Here is a 23,713-nt window from a genome sequence, read left to right as displayed (position 1 = left end):
ATGACTGAGTGGCCTGGCACGCACATACATAAAGAAAATCCATTGCAGAAGCAGCCTCCACAACCCTCCTGGCCTTGGGAACCGCACGCTCAGGGAAGTGGACTGATTAGGAAAGCACTGAAGTGCCCCACCTGCCTCGCCAGGCTTCCTGCAGCAGACAGGCCTGGACAGCACATGAGGGGACCCTCAGGAGGGATTCCCTGGATCCTTCTAGGGCTCGGGTCTGCCCACTGCTGCACTGAACTAATTTATTACTAAAATGAATTTATGCCTCCCATTGACCTCATGAGGCCCTGTTATCATTACCCCATTTTATGCACGCAGAAACCAGAGTCCTGACAGGTGACGTGCTCAAGGCTCCACAGCTACCAAGCAGCACCTCTGGGATCTGAGCTTCCAATCTGTGCTGCGGCCACACCCCATGTAGCTATAATACACTGCTTCCTCTTGGGAAGGAACAATCCAGAAGTAGGCGATGAGTGAACAGAACTTGGGGTCAGAAACAAGGAAATCCTCAGTCCAACTGCAGCTCTCCCTAACCCACGGTGGGACCTGGGACAGAGAGTGTAACCCCAGAATCCTGCGCTGCCCAGTATGGGGGCCACACGTGGCTACTGACACTCGAAGTGTGGCCGGTCTGAACTGGGAGGTGCTGGCAGTGTGAGATACACACTGGAGTTCCCAGACTTAATATGAAGAAAAAGAACAGAAAAGATCTCATTAATAATTTCAAAGTGTTGGTCACATGTTAAAATAAGAACATTTTAAACATACTGGGTTAAATAAAATGGGAGTAGTAAAATGAATTTTATCTGCTTCTCCTTATCTTTTTTAAACGTGGCTTTGAGGACACTGAGAAGCACATATGTGAGTCGCACTGTATTTCTCCAGGGCAGCACTGACTTAATCTCTCTGAGCCCGTTTCCCCATCTACACAAGGACGTACAGCTACTCTCCCTAGCTCACACTGCTGCTATAATTTTGAAAGCATTCAGTCTTGTAGGAAAGTAAGGTGTTATTAGTGTCAGCTTTCTTCTGTCTTATGAAGGTTGTGGAGTTTGGGTTTTTCTGGCTGGAGCCGTAATGCCTGGAGGGGCAGAGAGTGGTTCTGACTCAGTGCTTCATGGAAAATCAAACCTAAGACTGCACAAAAATATCAGTTTGGGTGGATGCCAGCAGCAGGGGCTGTGGAAAAGGCAGGATATTAGCTGTGAGGCATTTTGGATGCTCAAGGGTTTTGCCTCCAGAGGGAGGCCTCTTCTCCAGCCTGGTCTGTTTCCTGCCATGTTCAACAGTCATAATTACAACAGTCCTAAGCGTCCAGTGGGTGCCACTCATCTCACCAACACTATCTCCAGCTCTCACAAAGCCCTATTACTAGCTCTCTTTTCACAAGGAGAAATTTGAAATTCAGAAATGCTCTATACTCTGCTCAAGGGCATGTAGTTTGTAAGTGGATGAGCTGCCACCGGAGCCAGTGTCTTTCAAATATCATGACATGGCACTGTGCCTGTGGCGTGCCCACTTGCTGGGCACCGTAGGGAGGAGTGCAGAAAATGACCAGGATTTCTTTGTAGCCTAGGACAAAACTCATACAGAAGAGAGATTTATGGAAGGAATCGGAGGGTACAAAGGATGGAGTGTCCCTTGGGAAGCATCTGGGCCAGTGGTGCTCAACTGTGTCCACGTGTCAGCATCACCCAGTGGATGGCTGGATCCCCACCCAGAGACTCTGGTGCTACTGGACTCGGGGACAGCCCGGGTAGTGGTGGTTCTTCTTCTCCTTCTTCCTCTTTCTCGTCTTCTTCCTCCTCACACTTCTTTCTCCTCCTCCTTTTTATAAATTGGATTTTTTAAAGATTTATTTATTTTTGCCTTCAATGTTTCCCAGCATCCAGGTGTTCTCTAGAGCAGCCTCTGGGAGCTGGAAAGGGCATGAGAACAGGTCCCTTCCTGGAGCATCTCAAGGAAATACAGCCCAGCGACGCTGTGATTTAGTCCAGGAGGACCCTTTCAGACTTCTGACCACCAGAACTTGAAGAGAATGAATCTGTGCTGTTTTGATGAACCAGTAAGATGTGGTAAGTTATTACTGCAGTGATAATTAGGAAACTGATCAGCAAACTAATCCAGCAGGAAAGGCTGGACTTCGGCTTCACGCCCAGAGATCTTCCCACACCTCTGGCAGGAGAGCTGGAGGGGCTCATGTGACAGCTGGGATGGTGAGCTGACTGACTCCCTCAGTCAGAAAGACCCTTCTGGAGCTCGGGGGACCAGACAGGGACAGGCTCAGCTGCTAGCCCATGGTGTGCCCAGGGAAGCCTTCCCTGTCCTGGGACCCGAGTCTTCTCTTCTGCAAGGGCTTGGAGCCCATGACCTGTTGGTTCCCTCCAGTGCTCACATTCCAGGATGTGATGGGTCTAGTCCCATGCTCCCAGTCTTCCACTGGGGGACAAACTATTACTTCCCTGATACTTCCAAGAGGATGGATGGGAAAGCTGGCTCCAGGGGCAGTCAGACCTGCATGGCATTAAGCCTTTGCCCCTTCACAGCTGTGGGACCTGGACAGGCTCCTCGTGGAGCCCTGGTGTCCCCACATGGAAAACACGGATGATAGTTTTTACTACACATGGCTGTTGGGGTTAAAAGGATCAGTGTGTAGTGTGCTCAGCACTGCACTGGCACTTAGAAAATGTGTGGTAAATGGTGGTGACTTGTGGTGCTGGAGAAGACTCTCGAGAGTCCTTTGAACTGCAAGAGATCAAACTAGTCAATCCTAAAGGAAATCAACCCTGAACATTCATTGGAAGGACAGATGCTGGAGCTGAAACTCCAATACTTTGGCCACCTGATGAGAAGAGTCAAGTCATTGGAATAGACTCTGATGCTGGAAAAGATTGAGGGCAGGAGGAGAAAGGGGTGACAGAGGATAAGATGGTTGGATGGCATCACCGACTCAACAGATATGAGTTTGAACTCCGGGAGATGGTGAATGACAGGGAAGCCTGGTATGCTGCAGTCCATGGGGTCACAAAGAGTCAGACGCAGCTTAGCAACTGAAAACACCAACATGGTGGTGACAATGACAATGACAGCGGGGACGGTGACGACTACAACTTGGCGCCAGGCTTGCCGCCCCCGCTGCCAGTCTTGGGGTAGACAAAGAAGAAGTGACCAGCTTGGTGGTCCATGAGCCAAAGCTCTGTGACAAGCTGGGAGGGATTGTGCTTCTGGTTGGGGAGGTCTACCCCACCCCCCTACACTGGACTTTTGGGGGAGGTGGCGATCCTGAGTTCTGCGTGCATTAGGAGGGGTCCCTGGGGTCAGCCACTGGGGCTGGCCTGGGTAACTCATACTTACTCAAATGGGTCACTGGGGTCAGCTTTCTGCAGTTCTGGAGGGATGGGGATCCGCTTATAGTACATCTCCCAGTCAAAGGCGCCCCGCATGGCATCCCCCGCCTGCGTCTCGTACCGGAAGTCATCGTGGTCAATCACATCGATCATTGGGCACACGATGGTCTTGCGGTTCTGAGCGATGCGGTCTGAAGAAGCCAAGAGATGCCTGTTAGGGAGGCTAGATGGGAAAGCAGCTACCTGCATGATCCTGCTCTGTAACTTATTCACATTTCTAACATGTTTCCTGGGTGATTTCTCTGAATTCTTGAGTTTGAGACTCCATGAGGGTGAAAGAGTGCAAGCTTTAGGTAAGATGGACCAGGGCTCCCAGCCCATCCTGCCATCCACGATGGGTTCTTGGATCAGCAACACAAATAACATTCCGAGCCTCAGTGTGCTCCTCTGTGAAATGGGGAGAAGAGGCTCTGGTCGCAGGAGTATTGGATACAGTTAACGTTTGAAGATGTTTAGCACAGGTTCCTATCATACTCAGCACTGTTATGGAAAGAGATTAATTTCTTTCTGGGAAGGACCCTGTTCTGGCCCTGCCAGGCTCCCCATTCTGATTCTTAACTTGACTTGTGGCCCAGCATCCAGGCACCCTAGCACTTACCCCTCATGGCAGACCGCCTGTCCCTGAAGCTCCCCAACCCCTCCTGGCTGCTGTCAGAGGACAAATGGTCCTTGCGAGAAAGGCCAGTTCCCCTCTCCCAACAGTCGGAACTGATGATGAGTGAGAGGACTATCCCATGAGCTCCTCAGGACAAGTAGGGCCTGGTGGACCTTGGCCATGCAGGAATTCTGCCTGCAAGGCGATCCAAGGTGGCAAATGGGGGTCTTAACCTCAAAATGGCTCTAAGTCCCTTTCAAGCCAGAAAGACGCAGACTCTACAAAATTCACTGTCTGCCTTCCAGTGAGCCTTCTGCCAAGAAGCCCTGACGATAGCCAGTGACTGGGGCAGAAAATCTGCTACGCGGGGCAAGTGGGCTGTGCTGGGCTGCCTTGCTGCTTAGGCCAGGGATCAAGTTCAAGGCTTGGAATGGGGAGTTTGGTAGGGCCAGGGTAGGCTGGAAGCTGCCCAGGGCCCAAGCTTCACTCACTGAGTTATACAGTGGATTTTTCTTCCAGGAGAGAAAGCGGAAGTTTCGTCTTTCTAAACTGCAATACACAATCCATAGGTGGGTCAAACATTGAATCACTGAATATCAGGGTGCATTCTAGGTGGTGAGGGAAAGCACTGTTTTGGAAATATTTCAGTCATACTGCATCAGTGTGTGCATTTGTGTAATGGACTGACAGATCCCCAGTGTATTTCTAACTGTGGCACACGGTCATAAAAGTTTGAAAAATGGTGCTTTTGACACTGTGTCCCCACGAATAGATCTGGAACCAACAGTGTCAGAAGCACGCAGGGTGTGTTTAAGTGTTTTCCCCCAACCCCCCAGGGCTGGCCTGCCCCAGGCCCGCTGAATCAGGATCTCCTGGGGTGGAGCTTGGATCTGCCCTGTGGAAGGCTCCCTAGTAATTTTTAAGGAAGCTGAAGAATCTTCTTGGGGAAAGATCTAGGGAAGGGCCCTTTTAACTAACAGGGCTTCCCTGATAGCTCAGTTGGTAAAGAATCCACCTGCAACGCAGGAGACCCCAGTTCAATTCCTGGGTCTGGAAGATCCGCTGGGGAAGGGAAAGCCTACCCACTCTAGTATTCTTGGGCTTCCCTTGTGGCTCAGCTGGTTAAGAATTTGTCTACAATGCAGGAGACCTGGGTGAAATCCCTGGGTTGGGAAGATCCCCTGGAGAAGGGAAAGGCTACCCCCTCTAGTATTCTGGCTGGCAGAATTCCATGGACTGCATAGCCCATGGGGTCGCAAAGAGTTATACACGACTGAGTGACTTTCACTTCCCTTCCTAATTCTTCATGGCTGTGCGAGGGACCTCCCTTCCAGGGAGGGTGTGGGTTGAGAAAACAAGGCTCTGCTGGATGCCGGCTCATTGTGGGAAGTGTGAGGTCAAGGCGGCGGCATCAGACAGGCAGCATTCCATGGTGCAGTTCTCACCTGGAGATAGGGTGCCCAAACCCTGGTTTTGCCACCTATGAACAGTATAACCTTGGGAAAGGTTATCTAGTGCCTCTGAACCCCGGTTTCCTGGCTGACAGAACGGAGGAAGATAGCACCTACCACGTGGGGTCTCTGTGAAGAACAAGCAGGATGATATGGCCAAGAGGCTTAGCCCAGCAGGTGACCCCTTCTCTGCTGACATCCTCTGTGCCCAGGATTGCCCTCTGTGCCCAGGATTGCTGAGAGCAGCTCAGAAGCAGGAGCCTCATTCTTTCTGCCCTTCAGTTTTCTTATTTGCTGTACGTGGATAATAATGCCTGGCCTGTGTCCTTTACCATATAACTGTCACCTTCAAACATAGCTGTGGCCTAAAAAGATAAGGGACTTGCAGAGGCATGATGCTGCTGATGATGGTGATGATAGAAATGAAGAAAATGATGATCAAGAGTGGCTTGCCTTTGGGGAAGGGAGGGCTAAATCCTTCTCAGGCTCAGAAATGCCTACTCTCCAAAGAAGGCAGAGTGAACTGTGCATGTTTATGGCTTCAGATACAAAAGCCAAGGTGGGCTATATCAGCTGTTCATATTAGCAGGGACAGACTTTTACATCTACACCACTGGTTCACATTTCTACTGGAAAAAGGAAAAAAAGAGGAAGAGTATTTCTTCCATGTATGCCTGTAGATTATGAAAATTACCCTCATATATTTCAATAGAAACAGAGTTAAGGCTATTTGGACCACAAGCTCAGCATCGTGCCTACCACTTCATTCTCTTTATGAGTCACTGAATGACCCACCAAATGGGATGTTCCTTCAGGACTATAAATTAGGGTATTTAGAATGAGGTTTTTGGTTTTTTTTTCCCTTTTTTGTTCTCTTTCAGTCATGAGAGGCAGATCTAGACCTCTGAGTTTAATGAAATAAAGAGTTTACCAGAAAAATCTGGGTTATGTCTTAACCCAGTGGGATCCTGGACCCTTGGGGCCAGAAGCATATAATCTCATACTAAAGTTTCATGTTGATCTGTGTTAGGAAACAAATATGCTGGGTTATCCCATTAATCGGTGTAGGATTTGCTTTCTGTCCTCACTTCTGCATGGGGGCCTAAATAGTGCTCCCTGAAGTGTAGTCCCTGGACCAGCAGCACTGGCATCACCCAGGGGTTGTCAGGAATGCAGCTTCTCAGGCCCCACCCGACCTCCCGAACCAACAACTCTGGAGCCGGGCCCAGCACTCTGTGTTTTACCAAATCTTCTAGGTGATTCTGATACATGCTCAAGCTTGCCCTAATCTTGAGTCCTCCTTGCTCTCTATGCTTTCTCTAATGGAGAGCATATTCCTCCATTTTTTTTCTTTTCCCTTGTCTAGGCTGTCACAGAGCACTGGGTTGAGCTCCCCGTGTCATACAGTAATCCCCACCGGCTGTCCGTGTTGCCTATGGGAGGGTGTACGTGCCAAGGCTGCTCTCTCCATTCGCCCCGCCCTCTCCCTCCCCCACTGGCTCCACAAGTCTGTGTCTATGTCTGCGTCTCCGCTGCTGCCCTGCAAATTAATTTTATTTATTTATTTGGCTGCACCTGGTTTTAGTTATTGCATGCAGGACTTGGCACTCAGGAGCTTTTAATTTCAGCATGTAGGATCTAGTTCCCTGACTTGGGCAGGGATCGAACCCGGGTCCCTGGTGCATTGGGAGTGTAAAGGCCTTAGCCACTGAACCACCAGGGAATTCCCATACTCATCTATTATTGAGGCTTTCACTTTTCTCTCTGGACTGACAGATTTTCCCCAATCTGCCTCCATCCCTGTTCCTCACCTGACCACCAGCCCCACTAGGGGATTTCCTCTTCAGCATCTACCTATTGGGAGCAGCTTACTGCCTTCCTCAAAGCTCAGTACCTCTGGATTCAGATCTGGTTCTTCAACCAGCCATGAGGCACCTCACTGCCTGGCAGCCTGGCTTCAGGTCTCCCTCCTGCCCACAAGGGTGCGTGAATGGACTCTTGGATCACGCTGCCCCTGTCTGGACCTCTTCCCTGACAGCTGTCAGAAACTCCCTGAGGAGCAAATGAACTTAGGCAGACAGTATGGAATCCTGAAAGAGGATACACTCTGGAGTCAGACAGATGGGGACTTTGACACTTTTTGCCCAAGGGAACTAGCGAGTCACTCATTATCTCAGAACTTCCGTCTCTTCTAATATAAAAAAGGGATACTTTGGACCTGGTGTGGTTTTGTGAGGCCTGGAGATAAAGCTTACAGCTTTTTTGGCTCACAGTAGCAATGCAATGAACAACCACTGTTCTGAGTTGATTCGATGATGTCCCTTACATCATCAAATCAAGATGCCTACTGCTAAGATTTAGTTCTTGTAAGTAGGCAGTCTTGGCTTGCTTTCCAATAACACCTGAAGTAACTTGGGAGAAGCAGTCATATCACTAACACTAACGTGCTTTATGACACTGGGCAAGTCACTTCCCCTATCAAAGTCCCAGCTTCCTCCTCTGTAAAATGAAGGGGCAGGACTGCATGGATTCGTAAGGTCACTTTGAGCACCCCTGAAGATCTGACACCCTCGTGGCACCCGGCACAGTGCTGGGTGCATCTCAGGCAGGCAAGGGAAGCCCGGTAGGTGACTCCCTGCAAAAGGTGGGGCCGGTGGCCACTGGCACACTCCAGGCTGCCTACTTCACCTTGCAAGCCTCCCTTACCTAGCAAGGGGGGGAGCCAGTTGACATTGGCTTCACAGTGTGAGTCCAAGAATGTGATGACATCCCCAGTTGCAGCTGAGGCTCCCAGCATTCGGGTCCTGATCAGTCCTTCCCGTTTCTTGGTTCGGAGAATCCTCACGCTGGGGAAAAGGGCCATGTAGTCTTCAAGTGGTTTCTTCAGGTGTTCTGCAAGACAGAGAGTAGAGAAAAGATGGATAGGTGGGTAAGAACAATTGCTGAGTAATCATTCTTGTGACCCCCTTCTTTACGTGTGCACTGCACTTTACAGTTTAGACAGATTTCTGGTACACTGTCTTACTGGGTCTCTCAGATGGGGCCAACAAGGGCAGGAAGCACCACCTGTGTACTGCAAAGGGGGAAACTGAAGTTTAAAGAGGGCCAGTGTTAGTGCCAGACTTGCAACACAGAGAGAACTTCTGTATGACAGAGTTAGCAGCTGTGATTTATGTCTGGCTTGGATCCATTCCCTCATTTTCCTGGCAACAATACTTTGATTCTTTTTTGGGGTAAACTACCTTTTCCCTCCTATTCTCAGTCCTCCAGACTTGGGTGGGTTTGACCTCATCTCCTAGTTCCCAGCAGGTGGAGCGTGTGGCTCGGGCCTGGCCAATCAGGGCATTCCATTCCCTTGACCACAGTGATTGGTTCAGGGATGGACATGTGACCTGAGTTGGTCCAAACAATGAATCCTGAGAATTTTTTTTTCCGAACTATTGAACAATGAGGCCCATTTTTCTTACTAGAGTTACTAGGTTGGTTGGCTCTAAGTCTGGAGCTGCTTCTGACATCTTTAGCAAAATGAGGTGATGAGAGATGCTGGGAGGATCTGCTGAGACTGAAGTCAACAAGTAAAAAGACAGTGAAGAGATGAAGAGAGACATTATCCTGATAACATTTTGATTCTCCAGATCTCCCTGTGCCTGAAGCAGATAGACTCCTAGTTGTTCTTATTACATATGACAACCAATTCCTCTTTTTGCTTATTCTAATGTAGGCTGGCTTCTGGCCCATGCCTAGAAAAGCTGTTATAAATAAATCTCAAAGACATTCTCTTTCTACTAAAAATGCCAGCTTTAACATTAGTGTCTTTTGATTTTAATTAGGGTTAGGCCCCTTTATGAAAACTAGTATGGCTACAAAAAACCTATAGTTTATATCATATTTAATGGTGAAATATTGAATGCTTTGCTCCTGTGATCAGGAGAAAGGCTTTCCATTTTCTTTCTACTTAAGCACTATTCTAGAATTCCTAGTCAGTGCAATTGGTAAGACAAAGAAAAGGTATAAAGATTGGAAAGACTATAGATGAAATGATTGCTTACACAGAAAATCTTCAGAAATCTACAAAAAACTAGAACAGGTAAACTTAGAAAGATTTCAGGATACAGGTCAGCATTTAAAAATCAACTGTATTTCTATAGGCTAGCTTATTTGCTAGCAATTTGAAAATGCAATTAAAATGGTAAAAATACCAATTAAAATTTAACAAAGTAAGTACAAACTGTATACTCTGAAAACTACAAAACATTGTTGAAAGAATTAAAGACCTAATTAAAAGCAAAGACATACCATGGTACATGGATCAGAAGACTTCATGTTAAGATAGCAATATTCCTCGAACTGATTTATTGACTCAGTTCCTGGCAAAATACCAGATGGCTTCTTTGCAGAAATTGACAATTGACAAGCTGATACAAAAATTTATGGAAATGCAAGGGATCAAGGAATCCAGCACAGCTAAAAATCTACTGATTACTTGAACATTCACAACAACATTGTTTACAACAGCCAAATGGTGACAATAACCCCAATTTCCATTATTGCACAGATAGGTAAACAAAGGTGGAATATATCCATATAACAAGAAATGAAGTGCTGATACATGCCACAACGTGCACGAACCTAGAAATCATTGTATTAAGTAAAGGAGGCCAGACACAAAAGATCACATTTTATAGCATTCCACTTGTACGAAAGTCCAGATTAGGTAAATCCAGACCTGGAAAGCAGATCAGTGATTACCGTGAACTGGAGTGGAGGGGAACTACTTAATAAGTATGGGGTTTCCTTTGGGGGGTGACAAAAATATTTTGAAACTAGATAAAGGTGATGGTTGCACAACATTATGAATATGCTAAATGCCAATGAATCATGTACTTTAACATGAGTATTACATATTTTAATATGGTTAACCTTACATTATGTGGATTTTACCTCAATTTTTAAAAATGGGCAAAGGATATATGAACAGGTACTTCTTGAAAAAAGATACAGAAATGGCCAAACACACGAAAAGATGCTCAACATCATTAGTCACCAGGGAAATATAAATCAAAATCTTAATGAAATACTATTAATACTTCACATCCACTAGGATGGCTATGATGAAAAAGGAAGATAATAACAAGTATTGACAAGGATGTAGAGAAATAAGAATTTTCATATACTGTCTATGGGAGTGTAATAAAATGGTGTGGCCACTTTGGAAAACGGTCTGGCAGTTCCTCAAACAATTGAACACAGTTACCATATAACCCAGCAATTCTACTCCTAGGTATATTTCCAAGAGAAATGAAAATATATATTGGACTTCCCTGGTGGCCCGATGGTTAACGATCTGCCTGCCAATGCAGGGGACATGGGTTTGATCCCTGGTCCAGGAAGATTTCATAGGCCATGGAGTAACTAAGCCCATGAGCCACAACTACTGAAGCCCGTGTGCCCTAGAGCCCGTGCTCCGCTACAAGAGAAGCCACCGCAGTGAGAAGCTCATGCACGGCAACTAGAGAGTAGATCCTGCTCACCACAACTAGAGAAAGCCCATGTGCAGCAACAAAGACCCAGTGCAGCCAAAAATAAATAAATAGTTAAAAATTAAAATAAAAGCCAAAACATATATATCCACACGAAAAGTTGTACGCTAATGTTCATAGCAGCAATATTCATAATATCCCCAAAGTGAAAATCAAATCATCCAAATACACATCAACCGAAGAACAGATAAATCAAATGTAGTATATCCATTCAGGGAAAATACTATTCAGCAATAAAGAAGAATGAGCTATGGCAATAATATGAATGAACCTTAAAAAAGAGTATGCTGGAGTAAGAAAGTCAGACATTCTTGCTCTTAATTCACTCCACCAGGGCTTAGAGCTGGACAGGTCCCCCTGATTTAGGGGATGTGGCCAGATCACCTGTGAGCTGACTGTAAATATAGTTGCCTGGATCCTCCCTGTGATCTGGGAGACTGAAGGAAGCATCAGGATCTTTGGTTTTACTTGACCCACAGATAATTCTGATGCACAGCCAGCCTAGAGAGCACTGGAGTAGTTCAGTCTCTTCATTTTATAGACAGAAATTAAGTCCAAAGAAGGGAAGGTGCCACAGTTAACAGTAAAGCCAGGGCCCCTTAACTGCTTGATCCAAAACCCTCTGAGCCTTTGATTTTTATAACCCTGTATAAAAATGAATAGTTTTCACTGGGAAGGCAAATTATGATTTGCAAAGAAGCTTCACATATTTTATCTCCCTTGATTCATAAACTCATAGCCTGCATCGATGCTGTGAAAGTGCTGCACTCAATATGCCAGCAAATTTGGAAAACACAGCAGTGGCCACAGGACTGGGAAAGGTTAGTTTTCATTCTAATCCCAAAGGAAGGCAATGCCAAAGAATGTTCAAACTACCACACATTTGCACGCATCTCACATGCTAGTAAAGTAATGCTTAAAATTCTCCAAGCCAGGCTTCAGCAGTATGTGAATCGTGAACTTCCAGGTGTTCAAGCTGGTTTTAGAAGAGGCAGAGGAACCAGAGATCAAATTGCCAACATCCTCTGGATTATCGAAAAAGCAAGAGAGTTCCAGAAAAACATCTATTTCTGCTTTATTGACTATGCCAAAGCCTTTGACTGTGTGGATCACAATAAACTGTGGAAAATTCTGAAAAGAGATGGACATACTAGACTACCTGATCTGCCTCTTGAGAAATTTGTATGCAGGTCAGGAAGCAACAGTTAGAACTGGACATGGAACAACACACTGGTTCCAAATAGGAAAAGGAGTACGTCAAGGCTGTATATTGTCACCCTGCTTATTTAACTTATATGCAGAGTACATCATGAGAAATGCTGGGCTGGAGGAAGCACAAGCTGGAATCAAGATTGCCAGGAGAAATATCAATAACCTCAGATATGCAGATGACACCACCCTTATGGCAGAAAGTGAAGAAGAACTAAAAAGCCTCTTGACGAAAGTGAAAGTGGAGAGTGAAAAAGTTGGCTTAAAGCTCAACATTCAGAAAACGAAGATCATGGCATCGGTCCCATCACTTCATGGCAAATAGATGGGGAAGCAGTGGAAACAGTGTCAGACTTTATTTTTCTGGGCTCCAAAATCACTGCAGATGGTGACTGCAGCCATGAAATTAAAAGACACTTACTCATTGGAAGGAAAGTTATGACCAACCTAGATAGCATATTCAAAAGCAGAGACATTGCTTTGCCAACAAAGGTCCATCTAGTCAAGGCTATGGTTTTTCCAGTGGTCATGTATGGATGTGAGTTGGACTGTGAAGAAGGCTGAGCGCTGAAGAATTGATGCTTTTGAACTGTGGTGTTGGAGAAGACTCTTGAGGGTCCCTTGGACTGCAAGGAGATCCAACCAGTCCATTTTGAAGGAGATCAGCCCTGGGATTTCTTTGGAAGGACTGATGCTGAAGCTGAAACTCCCGTACTTTGGCCACCTGATCCAAAGAGCTGACTCATTTGAAAAGACCCTGATGCTGGGAGGGATTGGGGGCAGGAGAAGAAGGGAACAACAGAGGATGATATGGTTGGATGGCATCACTGACTCAATGGACATGGGTTTGGGTGGACTCCGGGAGTTGGTGATGGACAGGGAGGCCTGGTGTGCTGCGGTTCATGGGGTCTCAAAGAGTTGGACACGACTGAGTGACTGAACTGAACTGAACTGACTCTGCATCACAAGTCTTCCCATCTGACAGATGAGAAAACTGATCCTTAGAGAAGCTTAGAAACTTGCCCCAGGTCATATAGCCAGGAAACTGCTTGGTTCGCCGTAGAAACAGGAGGCTTTCCCCCTCTCTAGCTGTGTTTTCCCAATCTCTCATCATCATATTACCTGCATGATTTTTGCCACTTCCACCTACCTTACAACAACTTCCTTAAGATTTTCTTTTTTAAATCAACTCACTTTTTTTCAAGCTAATAATTTTACTTAATTAATTTTATTTTAAAAGGAAACATTAAACACTATAAGTGGAAAATCAGTACCATTTGTGATAAAGAGCTAATGAATTAAAAAAGCCAAAGTAATAAGGATAAAGTAATGTTACTAGGTTTCAGCCAGATCTCGATTCCCTCTTTTTAAAGAAGGGAGATAAGGGTAACCAGCCGAGACCTTCCATTGGAGGTAATCAGAGGAAATGAAAGAGAGATCTGAAGAGATAAAATGTACTCTCCTTATGAGTCAACGTTACTTAATGCAAAGTCTCAGAGCCACCTCAGATCATCTTAGGTACCACTTAAAATCACTTTCATGCTGGTGCACTTGGGGAAACACTTGATTTAAGTCTTCAGAAACGTAAGGACTAGAGATGAGGTGTGTTTTGTGCTGTGTTGTCTGGCACCTCGCAAGTCGGAACAATTAAAAGATACACAGAGGAAAGATTAACTCCAGATACAACCCCAGGCTGCAAGGCTGAAAAACACTCCAGGTTGCCTCTCGCTTGCTCACAAAGATTAATATGGCTCCTCCTGCCCTTCCCCACTTCTCTTTGGAACAGTGGCTCTGTAGAGAGCAGAAATCAATTCGCCCTAATTGAGGGACTAAATCTTTCCAAAAGAGACTTTCTTGGGAAGCGAGACATGATAGCAAGAGGCACGATCACGCTCCAGATAGGCTGCTGTTAGGGCAGGAACACTACCTTAAAAAAAAAAAAAAATCCATAGTCATTGTCTTGTGACCAGCGCTTCTTCTTGGCTAGGTTCAACTGGTCGGTCGTTAACATGAGGATGAGCTAATCTTCTATACCACACACCACTACTCCCATCAGAGGGAGATATATGGCCCCGTCCGGCTCTAATCATGAGGGCCCCGCTCCGGCAGAGACCCACCGCTAAATCACCCTGCACGCAGATGGCCGCAGTCATTACAGATGGACCAATTAAGGCCTTCTGACAGCTTGTGGCAAAGTCGGTGCAATTATTTAGGGGCAATTATGTTCCTCCTGTCCGTATTAGAAAGAACATTTACACAAAATCAGGACTGTTGCCTTATTTTACCATGCCGTCTTCTTGGATGAGGACATCTCATAAAGTCATAGAATTTTCGAGCTGGAAGGGACTTTAGATGAGGATGATGATAGTTATGATGATAACAATTACAGGGAACAATTACTGAGGCTCTGCTCACACATGGAGCTCTCTCTCTATATATAATCTCCGTTGCTTACAACACCACTACAAATGGGGATACTACGGTCCTGTCTTGTATGAAAAGACACCGTGAGGCTCAGAATGGGTGGTGTGACCTACCCAAAGAACACAGTTTATAAATGATGAGGCCAAGATCTAAAACCCACCCCTGACTGTAAGAGAGCTGGCTCTTCCAGCCACATCAAAGCCCATCTCTGCCTCCATTCTGTTAACTCCTCTGTTCTACCCAGAGAGGAACAGCTAGGGCAAGTTAAATGCCTTGCCCAGAATCATATAGTGAGTCTTCCACTCTCTGGCTCCCCCCAGTTTCATAAACCCTAGGGCAAGGACGGCAAACAGGCGTCACGGAAATGCCTGTACTCATAGGTTTGTAATGGGTAGCTAAAGCAGTGTTAAGAAAGACTCTGAGGCCAGATAGTGGCTCAGTGTGAAAATGCCAGGGCTGAGAGATGTCTGGCCTGAAGCAGCAAGGTGGCAGCTGCCCTGTACCACAGAAGCACCGTGCCCATTCCAGGGGCTGCTCTGATTGGAAAGCAAAACAGAATTGCGTTTGCCCTTATTATCAATCCTAAAGGAAATCAACCCTGAATACTCATTGGAAGGACAGATGCTGAAGCTGAAGCTTCAGTACTTCGGCCACCTGATGTGAAGAGCCAACTCACTAGAAAAGACCCTGATGCTGGGAAAGACTGAAGGCAGGAGAAGGGTATAACAGACGATGAGATGGTTAGATGGCATTACCAACTCAATGGACATGAATTTGAGCAAACTCTGGGAGATGGTGAAGGACAGGGAAGCCTGGCGTGCTGCTGTCCATGGGCTTGCAAAGAGTCGGACACAACTGAGTGACTGAACAACAATTCCTAATATAAGGATAAGTCAGAGCTATCCAACAAGGGGTGAGGTTGATCCTAAGGTGAGCCCCCATCAGTGCAAGGCCTTCAGCAGGTGTTTGCAGAGCATGGATCAGAGTGCCCACAAGTGGGTTCTGCGTGCTTTGCCCATACCTCTTCAGCATTTTGTTCTCTCCCTGCCTGCCTCCCACCTACCGGCACTTGATGCTGCCTGGGGTTCTATGCCTACATGGTGTACCTCAGCCAAGGACCACAGTGTGTGTAGACAACCACCCCAGCCCCCTCGCCCCTCAGGTGGGATAACTCTGAGCATGTGCTCTGTGTAGGCTCCCTGTGGGGTCACCGTGGTTGCCAGTCTTGGTGCCTGTCATAGGCGCCCTTCCTAGCTGCCTCCCACTTCCTCTTCTCACTTCCCTGCTCTCTTGCTGGTGTTTCCTGAAAGCCTCTCTCAAATTAACCACTTGCACTCACAGCCCATCTCACGATATGCTTCAGGAAACCCAAACCAAGACAGAGTCCAAGTGGCAGGTATGAGCTAAAACAGGGTTCCACAAACCCCAGCACCAGTCCATGGCCTGCTAGGAACCAGGCCACACAGCGGGAGGTAAGTAGTGGGTGAGTAAGTGAAGCTTCATCTATATTTACAGCTAGTCCCCCTCGCTCGCATTACGGCCTGAGCTCTGTCTCCTGTCAGATCAGTGGTGGTGGCATTAGATTCTCATAGGAGCTCAAATCCTACTGTGAACCTCACATGCGAGGGATTGAGGTTGCGTGTTCCTTATGAGAATCATCCCCAACCCATCCCCCTGCCACTCTGACCCTGGTCTGTGGAAAAACTGTCTTCCACAAAACTGGTCCCTGGTACTAAAAAGTTTGGGGACCGCCCCGCTGAGTTAGAGGATTTGCAAGGCTGATGGTGTGATCCCTTGAAGGTGATGACTTTGGATCAGCAACACAATGACCTTTGGGACCATTATTTCTGTAACTAATGATCCCCACTAATGTTTAGTATGCACCTTGCCAGGCACCAACCCAAGCCCCCTGCATGTATTTACTCATGGAATCTTCACAAACACTCTACAAGGCAGGTCGTGGCTAGTATCCCTGTTTTACTGATGAGGACTCATGGGTGCTGACAGGTTTAGTAACTTTGCCCGGGTCTACACAGTAAGTGGCAGGTCTCAGATTTTAACCTGGGCAATCTGGTTCGAGAGTCTGTATGTAGGCTTCCTTGTTGAACTTTTTAAAAAATTAAGTACCATTGCAAACATATTTTAAAAAGTAGAACAGAAAAAAGAAGCCCCAAGGACCCATCACTCAGCTTCTGGAACTGTCACTTCTGGCCTCTCTTGCTTCATCCCCACCCCACCCACTGGATGATACTGGTGCTGATGGAGTCTGTGCTTATACCCATTGTGCTCTCAGAGGGGGAAAGGCAGCAGTTGTGTAGAGGGGTGGTTAACAGGAAAGGATAGTACAGCTTCCTCTGGACTAGCTGTCCCTTTCCTAGGAACACACCCAGTGAGTATCTCAGTGCTGGGCACACAGTATTTTCTCACAAAATACAGGCTGGTCATCTCATTGGGCTCCCCAAAGCCATCACAAGGGGAGCATGGCAGGGCAGGTATCATCAATTCTGGTAACGAGAAGAAACCAAGGCTCAGGAAAGCGGAGGCCTTGCCTGACATCTCTTGACGGCTGAGGCCTGAGTGATGACCAGAACCCAGGGCCTGTGCTCCCTCTGTCCTCCCTGTGTATCCCATGTGTTTCCCTGGGAGCAGGAGTCCTCCTGGCTCCTGGGTTGAATGGAGCCTCTCCCTCCTGTCTGCTCTGAAGGGCACTTATGACTGAGGATGGTTCTATCTGGCAAGCTGTGCACGAGAAGTTGCTGAGTGCTGACCCCCAAAAGATATGCTGGAGTCCTAAACCCTAGTAACCTATGAATATGACCTAATAGTATCTTTGCAGATGTAATTAAGTTGAGATGAGGTCATATAGGTTTATGGCAGGCCCTCATCCGATGGCTGGTATCCTTTACAAGAAGGAAATTTGGACACACAAGGAGAAGGCCATGGGATCACAGAGGCATAGGCTGGAGTGATGCATCTATATGCCAAGAAACTCCAAGGGTTGCTGGCAACACTGGAAGCTAGGCAGAGGCAAGGAGGGATCCTCTGTGAGAACCTGCCGAGAGAGAGTGTGGCCCCCCGACACCGTGATCTCAGACTTCTAGCCTCCAGGACTGTGAGGGATTAAGCTCGTGTTGTTTTAAGCTGCCTGGTCTGTGGTGCCTTGTTGCTACAGCCTGAGGACATGGAGACAGAAGGCTGAGGTCTCACACACTGGCATCGAAACAGTGACACACAGCAAGAACATGGCCACAATCCAGGCCACTGCTGTCCCTTGTCTGGACGGCTGTGCTCTGTGGCCAACGGAAGTAGTCACGACTGCTGTCCCCCTGTCCCCCTGTCTGTCTTTAGTCTACACGCAGCAGTCATGTGGCCTCTGGGAAAAGAGGTAGATGGCCCTTTGGCACCCTTGCACTCTCTTGCTTAAAATCCTTCCATGGCTCCCCCTGGCTCTCGGGAGAAGGTCCCAAATCCTTCCCAAGGATGACAGGCTGTGTGTGGCTGATCCTGTCCCCTCTCTAGCCTCATCCTCCCCTTCCTCACAGCCCCCAACATGTCACCTTCTTTCGGCGTCCAAAGACCCCATGATGACCCCTTCTGCCTGAGTGTCTATGTCCAAACCAGTCCTTCTGCCTGGATCGCTGACGTACAAGCCTCTTCACATATCCCCCTCATTAACTCCTGTTCATCCTTCAGATCTTGGGTCACACCTCCTCACTAAAGCCCTTCCTGACCTCCTAGACAAGGGCAGATCCTGAGGGCAGATGGGCCCAGAGCCCTGAACCTTGCTCTTCCCGCTGCTGAGCTCAGGTCATGGCTCCCTCCCGTGCACTGACTGACTCTGCCTCCCCCCACTCTAGGTGGCAGAGGAGCGAGCTCTGCTTGCCAGTGTGGCCTTCATGCCTGGTGCGAGGCCAGAGGCATCTGCAAATCCCTGCTGAATCCACATGCTTTCCTCTTCCATCGTTTCATTTGATTTGATTTGATCTGATTTGATTTCCCTGTGAAGGAAGCAGGTCACGGTTCATCATCCTCTTTTCAAGATGAAGTTAGTCAAGTTTAGAAGACGTCTCTGGTCCAAGGTTACACATCCAGCCATGTACGTGGTGAAGATGGGACTCAAATCCAGTTTTACTTTGTTCAGAAATCTTTGCTGCACTCCTGTGTGTAATCAAATTAATTCCCAAGTAGAATCCAGAGCTTCAATCTCTGGTATATCAAGCCCTGCAGAGACTCCTGAGGGGACCAAAGATAAAGGAGCTTGGTGTTTCCCCAGTGCTGGCAGGACGCCGAGCCCGTGGGACAGGGCCCTGCGGGTTGGGCCCCAAAGGAGGAGGAGAAGATGGAAGAGAGGAGGACGAGGAGGAAGAGGAAGGGGCTGGGGAAAGTACGGAGCATGTCATGCATCAGACAAACCTCTGTGTCACCACTGGTTCTCCGGCCTCGGCGGAGCTGTCAATAGCGCAGAGGCCACGGCGAGAGAGGCTGCCTTCCCTACACTTGGCCTGGCTTCTGGGACTTCGAGGTGTTCTGGGTCATGTCTCAGATCTGCTGCGCTTCTGGCTATTCAAGTGTCATAGCTCATCTGCTTTCAAGATGGGTTTATTCACTTTTAAGTCTTCGACACTGTATTTTAAGGCACTGCCAATCCATCTGGAATAGGGAAGGGCTCCCCGCAGGCAAAACCATCTCCCTGTGTGCTGTTTTGATACTCAGGTGGTTCTAGCCAAAGGTCAATTGTTAACGTGAGTTAGGGCCTCATCTTTATCATCGCCATCACTGCCATGGTTTCTGCTTGGTGCTTACTGTGTGCCTAGGTCCAGTGTTAAGTGCTGTTACCTATACACACTGTCTCATTTCATTCTTATAACCACTCTGTAAGGTAGGCCCTGTGAGCTACAGAAGGGGAAACAGGCTCAGAAAAGTTCTGGGCCAATCTATGTCCAGACACTAGTAGGTAACAGCCAGGAATCAGACCAGGTGTTTCTAATCCAAAAGCTGGCATTATTAACCATATGAAGCGATGCCACCCTGCCAAGTCCCTGGTCTCTCTGTTCTGCCAGGTGGGTGGTGGTGGTGGTTGTTGTTCATTGCTCAGTCGTGTCTGACTCTTTGCAACCTCATGGACTGCAGCATGCCAGGCTTCCCTGTCCTTCACCATCTCCTAGAGTTTGCTCAAACTTATGTCTATTGAGTTGGTGATGCCATCCAACCATCTCATCCTCTGTTGCCCTCTTCTCCTCCTGCCCTCAATCTTTCCCAGAATCAGGGTCTTTTCCAATGAGCTGGCTCTTCACATCAGGTGGCCAGACTATTGGAGCTTCAGCTTCAGCATCCGTCTTTCCAATGAATATTCAGGGTTGATTTCCTTCAGGACTGACTGGTTTGATACCAGTTTCCAATTCCACAGCCTCCACCCTATCGTCTACCCCCAGGCTTTCACTTACTTGGAAAACTTTCAGACAAGTAAATATAAACAGCAAGAAAATTAAAAAGAGAGGTCAGGAAGGAAAGCTATGTTTGCACCAGGATAGGTTTTTGTAGGGGAAATGTATAGGCATTGAAGCATCATTTATTGTTTGGAAAAGGAAAGCAGATAAGCCCTTCAGGAGCAACATACTTTTTCTGGCCCAGAGTCCTTGGAGGAAGTTCAGAGAGTGGCAGAGCAGAAAGGGTCCTCCAAATTCAGCTAGAAGGCCTTTTTTATTCTCCTTTGACACAGGTCTTTTATAACACACTCTAAGGCATAACAGTTACTTTTGATGTGTGTTTTTGAAAAAACAAAAACAATCATTTCTTTCTTTTCCCCTTCCTCCTCTGCTTCTTGATAATAGCTTTATTGAGATATAATTCACATACCATACAATTCACACATTTAAAAATCTTACAATTCACTGCCAACCAGCCATTCCTGCACAGCTAAAAGTAGTGAAGCAACCCTCCCTTAGTCAAGACCTTTCTTACAGAAAGAATTCAATTCCGTTTACTTGTTTATTTACTGGCTGCACTGCATAGCATGCAGGATCTGTTTCCTGACCGGGATCGAACTCACACTCCCTGCAGTGGGGGCATGAAGTCTTAACCACTGGACTGACAGGGAAGTCCCTAGCTCAGTTTAATCACGAGAGCATTTACTGTACTCCTGCTGTGTGTCAGGAACTCTGCCAGGCACATTCCTTTCTGCTGATCTAACAGGGTGATTCTCAAAGTGTGATCCCCAGACGGTTGCAGCAGCATCTGGAAGCTTATTTGAAGTGCCAATTCTTAGACCTCACTCCAGACCATCTGAATCAGATGGGTGGGGCCTGTTGATTTGGACTTTTAACAAGCTCTCCAAGTGATTCTGATACATGCAAACATTTGAGACAATTATCTAACAATGCAGATGGTGACCCCAGGGAAATAAACCTAGGTGATTGTAACCATACAGTTACCCTCTGTATCTGTGGTTTCTGCATCTGGGGATGGAACCATCCATGGATTGAAAATACTCAGAAAAAAAAATCCAGAAAGTTCTGAAAAGCAAAACTTGAATCTGTTGTGTGCTGGCAACTATTTACATAGCATTACCCTGTATTAGGCATTGTAAGTAACCTAGAAATGATTTAAAGTATTCAGATGCATAAAGGTTATATGCAAATACTGTGCCATTTTATATAAAAGACTCAAGCGTCCACGGGTTTGGTATCTGAGCAGGGGTGGTGGTGGTGATGTTGGTCCTCTAACCAATCTTCCCATGGATACCAAAGGATGATGTTTTAGGGTCTCCAAATGATTAGAAACAGAAGCCTATGTTTCCTGTTGGAATAACTGAAAAACGAAAACCCTCCAAGGGATCCAAAACTATTTCCTGGCCTGAGCAAAACTGTGGAGGGGATGGGTGTCCTCCTGTTCTCCTCCATAGACTCACAGTGGTCCCCACCTGGCTGGGCCTCCCCTTCCCCTCCTGCCCTGACCCTCCTCTCACCTTTAAGTGAGAAAGATCTGACAAATGATTACACCTCCTGAGAGGCTCATGGCAAGGCTTCTCAAACCACAGTCCAAAGAATTCCTAGAGGAACGGTTTTCACACAGCTGCCTGGACAGCCTCAGAGATTCTGATTCCCTATGTCAGGGAGCAGTGGCTTCAAATATTTTGACTACGACCCATAAAGAGAAGCACATTTTATACCAAGACCTGGTACACATACACATAACTGAAACACAAGGTGTGATGTGAGATGTTTTCTTCTCTTCTATCCTCTTATATTTCACTTTTGCTAAAAAGCAGGTCATGTGACTTCCCTGATGGACTAGTGGTTGGAAGTCTGCCTGCCAATGCAGGGGACATGGATTCAGTTCCTGGTCCAAGAAGATCCCACACACTGTGGGGCAGCTAGGCCCATGTGCCACAACTACTGAGCCTGCGGCTCTACAACCCATGAGATGCAAATACCGAGCCCACGTGCTGCAGTTACTGAAACCCACACACTCTAGAGTCTGCGAGCTGCAACCACTGAGACTGCTCACCCTGTAGCATGTGCTCTGCAGAGAGAAGCCACTGTGATGAGAAGCCCATGCACAGCAACCAGAGAGCAGTCCCCTCTGTCTGCAACTGGAGAAAGCCCCCACGCAGCAATGAAGACCCAGCACTGCCAAAAAATAAAGTAAAAGAAAAGAAGCTGGTCATGACCCCTCAAAGTGATTTCATGACTCTCCAATGAGTCTACCACAGTGTGAGAAACCCTGGCTCTGCGCACCATCTGGAATCTACAGTGTTAGAAGAAGATGCACCACTTGACCCTGAGGTCCTTGGCCCTGGCCCCTGACCCCTGAGGCTAGTGCTCTTTGTAAAAGACCACATTGTTGTTATTGTTATTACACTTCTAAGAATGTATAAAAATGTACTGAGGGTCCAGTTCTATAAGCAGGACAGTTACTGCATAGCTTACTTCAGTAGGTCATTACTAGAATTCCTGTGCATTGATTTGAGATCTCTGGAACACCATATGGCTGGAGAAAGTCACTACTCCCAAATGGCCAACTTCCTTCTACCAAAAACTTTGGAGAGCACATTTTAGGTGTCTTTCCTCTCACCCTAAGAGCTTCTAGGCAGATGCACGCATGGGGCTTTTGCATTCTATGGGCCTACTGCCTTGAGCAGCTAAAAAGATCAAGGACACAGAAGATTTATGGGAACTGGGCCCAAACTATCAAAAGCAACATGGTGCCAACACTAGGCTGACTCACCTTCTGATTCAGGGGTTTCAACCCTCTCCTACTCTGTGTCCCTTTAGGTGACAGTTGTTCTGTATGCCCCCCTTTAATATCCTAAAGTAAAATTCATAAATAACACAATGTGTTTAACACTTAAATGGGGAAAATTCTGTATGATCCCCCAACTGTGATACAGAGAAGAAATAATAAAGTAACATGTGTTTCAATATGTAAATATCTGGAATGGCTACAAGAAGACAGTGAAGTAGCCAAGTGCTTGCAGTTCTGAGTGTCATTTACTGAACACATATTGGTTCACATTACAAGACCAGTGCAGGTCTATACTGGCAACTTAGGTACCACAAGTTGCATTGCTATTGATGTGATTTCCTATAACACTGGATAACTTTTGATGGAGTTCCAATCCCCAGAAGCAAATCTTCCCCTGACATACATATATTTCTGGAAAAGTCAGCACCATGGCATACCTGGGGAGGGGGGAGAGTTCACTTTGGGGAGGCATGTGTGTAAGCTATAAGTGGCAGTGTGCAAGAGAGGTAGAGAAGTTGGGTGAAAGGTGCATGGGCATGTTCCAGTAACAAAATACATTTCTGGGCAGAACCTTCGGGAGGAGGAAAAGGGAATCAGTGAGCCTGGGTGTTGTGTGGTGGGAAGAGTGAGAGCAAAGCATCCCAGTGGTGTGGACCAGAGGCTGTGGGAGAAAAGGGATGTCTAATGAGAGCTGTGTGCTTCCCAGGTGGCTCAGTGGGAAAGAATCTGGCCGCAATGCAGCAGACCTGTGTTTGATCCCTGGGTCAGGAAGATCCCCTGGAGAAGGAAATGGCAACCCCACTCTAGTATTCTTGCCTGGGAAATCCCACAGACGGA

At 47.0% G+C, this 23,713-nt stretch overlaps 1 protein-coding gene across 1 annotated transcript in view; it reads right to left on the bottom strand.

The window, feature by feature from the left end:
- GALNT10 (polypeptide N-acetylgalactosaminyltransferase 10) overlaps positions 1 to 23,713 on the bottom strand; it is a 227,036-nt gene that overhangs the window by 37,914 nt on the left and 165,409 nt on the right. The window contains exons 6-7 of the mRNA XM_010829397.1: positions 8,166 to 8,351; positions 3,361 to 3,544 (exon numbers count right to left, since the gene is read on the bottom strand). Coding sequence (XP_010827699.1) covers positions 3,361 to 3,544; positions 8,166 to 8,351 — 370 coding nt within the window. The remainder of the gene's footprint in view (positions 1 to 3,360; positions 3,545 to 8,165; positions 8,352 to 23,713) is intronic.

The sequence above is a fragment of the Bison bison genome, unplaced genomic scaffold (assembly GCF_000754665.1).
Source record: "Bison bison bison isolate TAMUID 2011002044 unplaced genomic scaffold, Bison_UMD1.0 scf7180017864505, whole genome shotgun sequence".
Taxonomy (NCBI): Eukaryota; Metazoa; Chordata; class Mammalia; order Artiodactyla; family Bovidae; genus Bison; species Bison bison.
The sequence above is the reverse complement of the archived record's forward strand: the minus strand, read 5'-3'. Positions and strand labels throughout refer to the sequence as shown.